The following is an 8,780-nucleotide window of genomic DNA, read 5'->3' as shown; positions in this document are numbered from 1 at the left end:
CTAGTTATGCAGAGGCCAGGTGTGTATTCATTCTGTTGTATCCTCTTGATGCTCATTTTGAGTTAATAAAATTCATCCATTGTCGAAAAACTTAGGCTAAAAGCCTAAAACCAAACATACCCGTCGTTCCAGCTTTCGGTGTATTTCAACATAAAAGTAGACAACAAGTAGGGGATTAAACACACAGAAAACAAAAAATATTTTCTTTGATACATGTTAATCGTCGCTGGTTTAGTATATAGCTTTGTTATGGATATAGGAGGGGGCCTCAGCAGCCGTTGGATCTACGGTTTTCGTTCCCCCGGTTGCATCCTGATCGCTGAAGTTATACTGAACCGGCATGTCGCCATTCTTCAGAGGTGCTGTTGCAGAAGATTCAGAAGGTTCAGGGCCGGGCACACTCGCCATGTTCCTCAACCAGGTCCTCGTGCGCGCTGTCCCCGTCACCTCATCCTCCGCCCCGTCGCCGCCGTTCCTCCTCCGCCAGGTCTCCTTCTCCGCCGCAGTTCCATCCCTCGACCTCGACATCCTCTGCTGCAGGCTGTCCCGCCGCCACCGTCTCGCGTGCCTCCCCCAGTCCCCAGCCGACGCCCTCGTGGTCTACCAGGTCTCGCTCAACTGCTTCGCTTTCGTTCCGTCCTTGGCGAAGAGACGTGACCCGTGGGTTCCGATCATTGCAGAGATGCCAGTCCCACGCGGCCGCCGAGGTGGCCTCCGAGATCGCGGCTGCCTTCACGGGCGCCTCGGTGAGCGTGTCCCTCACCTGCTCGACGTTTTGATGCTACGAGTAATTGCTGGCTAATTTTGCGTCCTCCGTTGTAAGGTTGGCGAGGAGGAGGAGGTGGTCTGTTCAGGCTCGCTGGTTGCAAAAGCGGTTGAGTGTGGACTTCGATGTCTGATGCTTGAGCGTGGGTGGAGCTTTGTCGGTGAGAGCATATACGTCCAGTCGACGTTTGCTGTGATCGAGGAGAGAACTGATCTGTGCGCGTTGAATGTGGTATGGTGATTTCACCCTGTTCACGTAGCGCTGCATTGCTGCATGTTGGTGTATATATAAATGCCATGCCTATAATCTCCATATGCGTACATGATTGTGCATGGTGCTAAATTGATCGATTCAAGCCTTATCCAGAAATGGGTGGAAAACGGTTATGCAAAGTACATAACCAAACCTCAGGCAGTAGTCATCATTGTTTGGTCTGTACAGAAGCCAACTGCATTGCCTAAGCTTGGTTTGAGCAAGCTTGATGCAGTCCGAATTAAATCAACTTTGTTGTACCAAGATCAACCTGTATATTGCTGGGACACATGAGTTATCAGTTAACTTCAGAACTTAAGTGCCGTCTTTGCAACTCAAGTGTTCATCCCTTCGTTAGTATCATGTGTACATCCTGTTGTCATGACCAACTCGTGAACCTCTCATTAAGCATTTCCGGTTGAGCATCAGAATGTGAGCGCACTAACATACTTCTGTTATTCGAGCATGAGCCCACTATGGTTCATATAAAGTATAGGCAATGTTTGACCTTCTGCTACCAAAGATGGTAATTATTTCACTCAACAGGACAAGTACTCCATCTTACAATGTAGAAAACCAGAGACTGTAGTGTTACATAAACTGTTTTCTCTCTCGAATTTGTTTTCTGTTGTTTCTTGTAAACGAGCTATTAATCCATATGAGCCTTTGATATTATTATGGTTTTGTAGCTTACCATCTTTGGTTGTCGAATTGGTACAGGAAGTCAGATCTGGACTAAATGATGATTATGAGTTTGTTGTCTCACCTGATGCATTTCGGTTCACTGCACTTAAGGTATTCTTCATTGTTCATTGGGCACCTTACAGAAGAAACTAGCTAAGTTAATTATTATGTATTTCTGCTAGATCTCAGATGTTGCTAGTTCCAGTGTGATAGAAACGTTTCAACAGATTAAGGAAGTAAGTTTGGATGGTTGTAACCTCCAGACAGCTTGTGCAATTCTTCCAACATTACAGGAAGGCCATGTGATTGGTAAGCTAGAGTTTTCGTATTACTTGCTACATCATCTCACATTCTTCTCAAATCTTAAGATATTTGTTTTCCTTTCATAGGTTTTAGCGAATTACCTCCTTCAGGGCAGATCTTGGACAGCTTTACAGAGCTTTGCTCAGTTAAGGTGATATATTTGGCATTTCCTACTATCTCAATATTATTATTTTTATTTAGTAAGCTTAACCTCCGGAGTATTTCCTGCATTTAACATTTTTTCTCATTTCACAAATTTTGCATTTTGCAGCATGGTGTGGAGACGAACTACAGTTATCATGCAGCAGTCAAACTGACACGCGGAGCTTCCTGTGAGAAGCAATGGTTATGATTTTTTAAATATAATTGTACACTCAGTGCTGTTACAGTTGTTATTAATATGTTGATCATTATCATTTATCAGTTCCATGTCAAACATGCATCTGATGTTCTGCTTTAATTACTTTTATCCAACTTATGTAGGTTGCCTTCTCCATTTGTCCTCCAAGGTCCGGGGCTTCAGCCTTCCCCAAAATCTGTTAGAGCATCAAAGGCAATGTCTTCCATGCGGTCCTTTATAGAATCGTTGAAAGGTGATGGTTGTTCTGTTGTCTGTTGTAAATATCCTTTACTAACTGTGAATTGGCATACATGCTTCTAGTTGTTGTAATCAGGGGTTGCTGTAAACCATGTTTCTCGGTGTTGTATGAGAGTTATGCAAGGCGTGTAGATATATGGCTTACCATTTAAGCATAAAAGACATATGATATCTACAGGAGAATCATAGGTCTGGTCCCTTAGGATGTGTGTTCAGGTCCTATGTCGGATCATACTATTATTGTTGTTTATCTTTACTCAATGACTCTGGGGACAAGTTTTTGTAGAATGCAAGAAATAATAACTATGTTGGATCATGCCTGACGTTTGCTTCTTATTTTAGCTTGGAATTGCTTTGGTCAGAGTCAACTAGTAATTAAGGTAATCAACTGACCTTTCAAGTAAATAATGCTGTTGTCATTCAACTCGTCATATCGTTTTCCTTATCTTCACATCATTACTATAAAATGGTACAAAAATGCATGTTAATTTTTTTTGTAGATATCGCTGTTCATGCAAGCAAATCACTTGTATTGATAAATCACTGTTATCCATTTTAAAATGATTTTTTCATTTTGAACTATGCGAACCTTTATCTGCCAGCACGTAATTATACAAATTGGGCATAGTAGGTCTCTGTTGTTTTTACGGTGGGCTCCTACGTTGCAGGAACAATTAGTAGTTAACTGCACGGCGACTCTGCCTACTTGGGACAAAGCCACAAGTAAACTGGCAATGCACACTGCAAGAACCGAAAATTCAGAGGATCTTCGTTTAGTTCATCCAAGTTCTGTGACCAAAGACCAATCATTGGCTTTAGGTACGTTTTGTCAAACAAACTTGTTTGCTCATATGGCTGAAATATTGATTCATCACATGTTTTTACTAAATGCATACGTATTTTCTACTATCACAAGACTTCCGGACCCCAAAACCAGCTGTCTTTTCCTCTTCGGCTGCCAAATTCTGCAATACCAAAGTTGAGATAGCTCAGTCTCTGGATGATGCTGGCACTGGCGATGACACACATTCCATCAAGCATGGTTGTCAATCACAGTCTGTTGTCTTAACCAGTTCATTCAAATGTAAGATTAGATTTCTCTTCTTTTTATTTGTTGTCACTTTTCATCGTTAGGAAATGCAAACAAATAATTCAGGTTACTAAATCATGTTGTTCCTAATAGGTGATTATGCTAATTAAGTTTTATCTACATAATTCATTTAATTATTACGGTCTCATTTCCTTCACAGTTCAACTGACAGTGACTGTGGTTCTTCTGTATTAAAATATCTTCTGCAGCGCAAATAACATTATTGAAGCCTTCATTCGGCAGAAGTAAACGAGCAGATAAAAACAAAACGTGGTTTTCTTCTGGTAAATATAATTACATCTGCAAATTTGTATTTGTTGATCGTCCATAGTCAATTCATTTTCTTAATTAGCAGATTCCTTTCACTAGAAAAACAGACTACAATTTCCCTTTGTGCTATTTTTTGCATCAGAACAATCTGATGCTGATAGTTCAAACAGATCGAGTGAAACTAGCCTACCAAAATCATCACTTGGAAATTTCCCTAAAGCAAGCCATGCTAATCCTGTTGATTCATCAAGTGCAAGTCTTCTGAAGCAAGTCATTCAGGTATGCCTTACCCAAAAGAATATCCATACCTTCGATCTAGTGTGCTTGGATCATAGTTACTGGATTCGCTCCAACCATAGTCGAACTCTGATCTGGATCAGGATTCGGGTTCGTTCCCGGTTCATTGTCAGATTCGGTAACAGGACCCACGGTGGTTCGAAGCCACATCTGTGGGGCGTCTAGGATTTGTAGCAGCGCCTCCCCACGCTAAGGCATGTTGCCATTGTGTCGCAAGTTGGAGCCGCGTGATTAGTAGCTACATCGCTGGGGTGTCTTAAGATTCGCTGACAATTAATTTCCCCTAAAGATGTTATTTCGTTTTTTCCTTCTATATAAGGTTTCTGTGTCAAATTGTGAACCAGGGTTGTTTTGTTAGGCAACCAACAATAAACCAAATATTTTTTCCAACGCCTCCCTATCTACCCAACTTTCAGGTCCATTACAAATCAGGTTATTTATCGTTCATGCCAGCTATTTTTGTTCTGCCAATCTTTGACCCTAATAATTCTCTTACGTCATCTGATTGTATATTTTCCCACTATATGGACTTCTTCTTTTTGTATAACTATATATTATAATAAAGAAATTTATCTTACATTACCTAAAGTTCCACATGGTGTTATTTATGTCAAATAACCCTGATTCAAACGTGGATTGGTACCAATGTGCTTTATTATTTATGGAACTTGAATTTTGAATATCCCATCATCCTTGCAGACTTCTGGAAATCCTAAAAGGAAGCATGCAGAGATTCTAGAAAACAATGGTGAAGGAGGAACTGTAAAAGGTATTACCAATCAGGGGACCCTTCCACACATATCAATTGTACTAACACGTACAGGATCTAATCATCCATATTTCCTCTGCAGTGCACCAAAAGGATTGTTCTGAAAAGAGGAACTTGGATGCGAGGAAGATATGTCATATGTCAATGCCCTTTATTTATTTTTCTCATATTATTTGCTATGTGAGAGAATGCTGTTAATTCTATCAAATAAGAAGTTTCATAAAAGAAGTAGAATATATTGTTTGCATGAGTAAATTTGGATCTTGTCGATACTATATGGGAATGAAAGCATCTTAAGGTGAGATATCTCGTACTCCCTCCGTCCCAAAATAAGTGTCTCAACTTTGTACTAGGTTTAGTACAAAGTTGTACTAAGCTTGGGACACTTATTTTGGGACAGAGGGAGTACTTCATATAAAAGAATAAAGGTGCAACTGAACTGATTAAAAATTGCTCAATGGGGAAGGGACACCAAGCCACTGAGTTTTTGTCTTAGTATTATTGTTTTGTTTAGTATGTACACGCAGTGGGAAATTCGGAGTTTGTAGATAGCTTATGTACTACTATGCAGCGAAAATATGCAGCTATATGTACATGTAACATCTTCAAGATTTTTGCGGGTAATTGGATGATGTGGCTGCATAAAAAAAAGGTGCTGGCCTGGGATTGACAAAGGAAAATACTTATTTTCATCAGTTCTACAAAGTACCATTTGAATGGAAGCTGTTATCTTAGGAATTCAAGGAATTTGTCATTCTTTCTGCTTGACATTGCACATGCAATAGTTTGTGGATTACAAACGTACCTGAATATTTATAGTTGAACTTGAACACAGTATAGTCTTAGTTGCCATTTCAGTAGTGCTAACTCAGATATTGTTGTGTTCACAGTAAAGATTATGCGCCTAATGTCCCGCAAGACATATCATCAGTGCTAGATATTCAGAAGGATGTGCTTAGAACAAAAGTAAAACCGACAAAATCAAAGTCTATGGTTGGCAAGAATGAGATAACTGCTGCAACAAAATCGAAAAGAAAGCCAGAAGTTGTCAAAGACGAGCTAACCAAAACGGTGAGTTGCCTAATTTTCTTTTATCGATGATAATCTCTGCAAACTGTTTAGTTATGTATGAGGTGATTTCAACAGTGAAGTTGTAGTTTGGCATTTTTTTTTCAGGCAATAGATCATCAAAAGGATGTTACTAAAAAGGTGACGAAGGCAAAGTCAGTAATTGTTAAGGATGAGTTAACTTCAACAACAAAGACAAAAACAAAGCCAGATGTTGACAAGGACGAGTTAACTGCAAAGGTGTCTGTCATTTATTTGTGCTTGAAAGAGGGCAAGCTAGATTTATATATACTGCTTTTGGTACTAACTTAATAAATTAATAACTTGACATAAAATGCTTTCAGGTGATAGATCATCATAAGCGAGGTGAGTTGCGTCTGCTTACAGTTGCTGATCTGAAGTGCTTTCTCAGTGCAAAAAAGGCAAAAGTTGGAGGTTCAAAGGAAGTGCTTATCCAAAGAGCATCTGAACTCCTTTCTTGACATAGGTATTTCTGTTAACACCAAGTACTTCTAGCGTAAAATGTGCAGTAGTGTGTTTGCAACATGGTGTTTCTGTATATTCAATCCAGTTCTTCTACTCTGTGCTTATAATTCTAGTCTGTCTTTATGATATTCGAAGTACTCTTGAGAAAACAGGGTGTTATTAAAACTTAAAATTTTCTTTTGTCGCCATCTAGGACAGTACAACTTATGGGAGCTACACGCTACACATAGTCGCCTGCACCAACCATGCAAACCGGGTTTCGCCCTACATTCTCGCTGGTGCCACAACCGACCATGGCTAGTAAATCACAGATAATATCTGAATGACAATAAGACAATTGTTGCTCCTCTAGGGTAAAAAAATTGTACTTGATCAAGATAATGGTTTTCCTTGGACCAGTTCAAGTATTTACATAATAGGTAGAATTGTTGATATCATGGTGATGTTGCATATGTGTTGGTTAAGATCGAGGGCCTATTTCTGAGGTCGCTAGTTGCTGGTGCTCATCACTCTCCAGCACATGTGGGATTACGATAGAGAGATGCAAACAAAGACACTACTGGGCATGGTGGACCATGTGAATGTTTACTCGATATACCAGTGAGATTTTGCACTTGCTAGTTTCGGTGTCTTTGCCGAGATTCCAGACAACCATCAGAACATGCATCTCGAGTTTGGCAACTTGGCCCCATCCTTGATGAAATAACTTTGTGGCAGCAAGCAGGAGCGGTGAAAATGGAGGTTTTTGTCAGGAGTTAGTGGTTTAGGCGTTTAGGAGGGGGTGTGAATTTTTGAGGCGTTGTATGCAACGACTCAAAACTTCTTCCAAATTATTTGCTGCCTAATATAAAATATGGAATGTCTTTGGCGCACTCTCGATTTTTTTTTGTTATATTGGTCTAAAGCCCATGCGACTTCAACACAAAAGGCATTTGATTTGGGGAGCTAGAGATCGATGCTACTGGCAACTAGCGTTGATTTTCCATCATAATTACGGTTCTACCAAAAAATGTTGAAGGATCATGGTAACTGATTGGTTACGATCCTACTCAATTAAGGCCCTGTTTGGAATGGCTCCGCTCCCGGAGTGGGCGGAGCTGTAGTCGAAAATCAGGGAGCTGCACTTTCCTCGCTTCGCAGATTCCTGGAGTGGGTGGATTGCCGAACAGGGCCTAAGTTCCTCCTACATTTCTAATTGCCACACCATAGCTCTCCAAAAAAACAGTAGCGCGTTCCCTTTGCATTTGGTTTTTGAACTGAAGTTCTAAAGCTATAATTTGAACTGTTGTCCTGTTGCGAACTGCATAGAAAACCTGTCGTGCATTTTCAACTAACAATTGTAATGCGAAATATCCTATCTTTTGCAGAATGAGGTATGATTGCAATTAGCCACCGATCCAATTCAAGTCATGAATTTGGCAACCAGGAAACTGTATGAAGAGCACTCGCGTGCTGCAAGGAGCCTCACGCGCGTCAGGAAGCCCATCATCATGTCTCATCTCACCATATACTCCGGCACACAATCTCAACTTCGTACACACAGAGTACTCCCGCACTGATCTCATGCCTGCAATGTCCAACAGTTTTGATACGCACTATCTTGAGAAATTAGTGTTGGATAAGTGCCCCCAACAACCATATATACTAGTGTAGTGTGTGTGTGTGTGTGTGTGTATGTGATCATGGTGTTCCCGTTCTGAATCTTAAGATTGATATTGCTACATCAGAACGTGTTATAAATGTAAGAATAGGAGGCATCGGGATAAAAGCTTGATCAAATCACTTCCATACTCCCGTACACTGGGTTATTTTCTTTTGGCAAATACGCAAAGATTGCGCTTTCATTGATAGAAGGAGTAGAGAACCAATTACAGGAGGAGGCGGCTGGGAATCACCAGCACGAACACGAGAGCGGCGTGAGATGATTCTCAGAGCAGGTGGGAATGGGGTTGCTCAGCCCCAACTTAGTCTACAAACTAGTATTAGTATATTACAGGTAATACGCAGGCCCTTCCAATGGCGCCGGCGCGTGCCCAAGTGGACGCTTCTTCTTTGATGGCGGAGACCAGCTGGGAGACGGATGGTGTCTGATTGTTGAAGATGGCCTCTTTCCTGTGCTTCCAGAGGCACCAGGCGCAGAGCATAGAGGTTGAGGCAAAGCCCTTCTGAAGAGTTGCCGGCGTCGCTGAGTATGAAG

At 40.9% G+C, this 8,780-nt stretch overlaps 1 protein-coding gene across 1 annotated transcript; it reads left to right on the top strand.

The window, feature by feature from the left end:
- Positions 1 to 340: 340 nt before the first annotated feature.
- LOC123171148 (uncharacterized) lies at positions 341 to 8,371 on the top strand. The gene is made up of 19 exons (XM_044588774.1): positions 341 to 607; positions 681 to 746; positions 824 to 997; positions 1,739 to 1,813; positions 1,885 to 2,011; positions 2,092 to 2,156; positions 2,277 to 2,350; positions 2,489 to 2,598; positions 2,946 to 2,983; positions 3,272 to 3,422; positions 3,520 to 3,687; positions 3,903 to 3,977; positions 4,106 to 4,242; positions 4,960 to 5,029; positions 5,112 to 5,169; positions 5,920 to 6,100; positions 6,206 to 6,337; positions 6,442 to 6,584; positions 7,951 to 8,371. The coding sequence occupies exons 1-18, from the start codon at positions 341 to 343 to the stop codon at positions 6,577 to 6,579; spliced, it is 2,106 nt and encodes a 701-aa protein (XP_044444709.1). The 3' UTR covers positions 6,580 to 6,584; positions 7,951 to 8,371.
- The last annotated feature ends 409 nt before the right edge of the window (positions 8,372 to 8,780 follow it).

Source organism: Triticum aestivum, chromosome 7D (assembly GCF_018294505.1).
Source record: "Triticum aestivum cultivar Chinese Spring chromosome 7D, IWGSC CS RefSeq v2.1, whole genome shotgun sequence".
NCBI lineage: Eukaryota > Viridiplantae > Streptophyta > Magnoliopsida > Poales > Poaceae > Triticum > Triticum aestivum.
The sequence above is the reverse complement of the archived record's forward strand: the minus strand, read 5'-3'. Positions and strand labels throughout refer to the sequence as shown.

Coding starts and splice junctions, on each gene's coding strand:
- LOC123171148 (XM_044588774.1), top strand. CDS start 341: ATGTCGCCATTCTTCAGAGGTGCTGTTGCAGAAGATTCAGAAGGTTCA. Junction 747..823: donor CTGCCTTCACGGGCGCCTCG/GTGAGCGTGTCC, acceptor CTCCGTTGTAAG/GTTGGCGAGGAGGAGGAGGT. Junction 2,012..2,091: donor ACAGGAAGGCCATGTGATTG/GTAAGCTAGAGT, acceptor TTCCTTTCATAG/GTTTTAGCGAATTACCTCCT.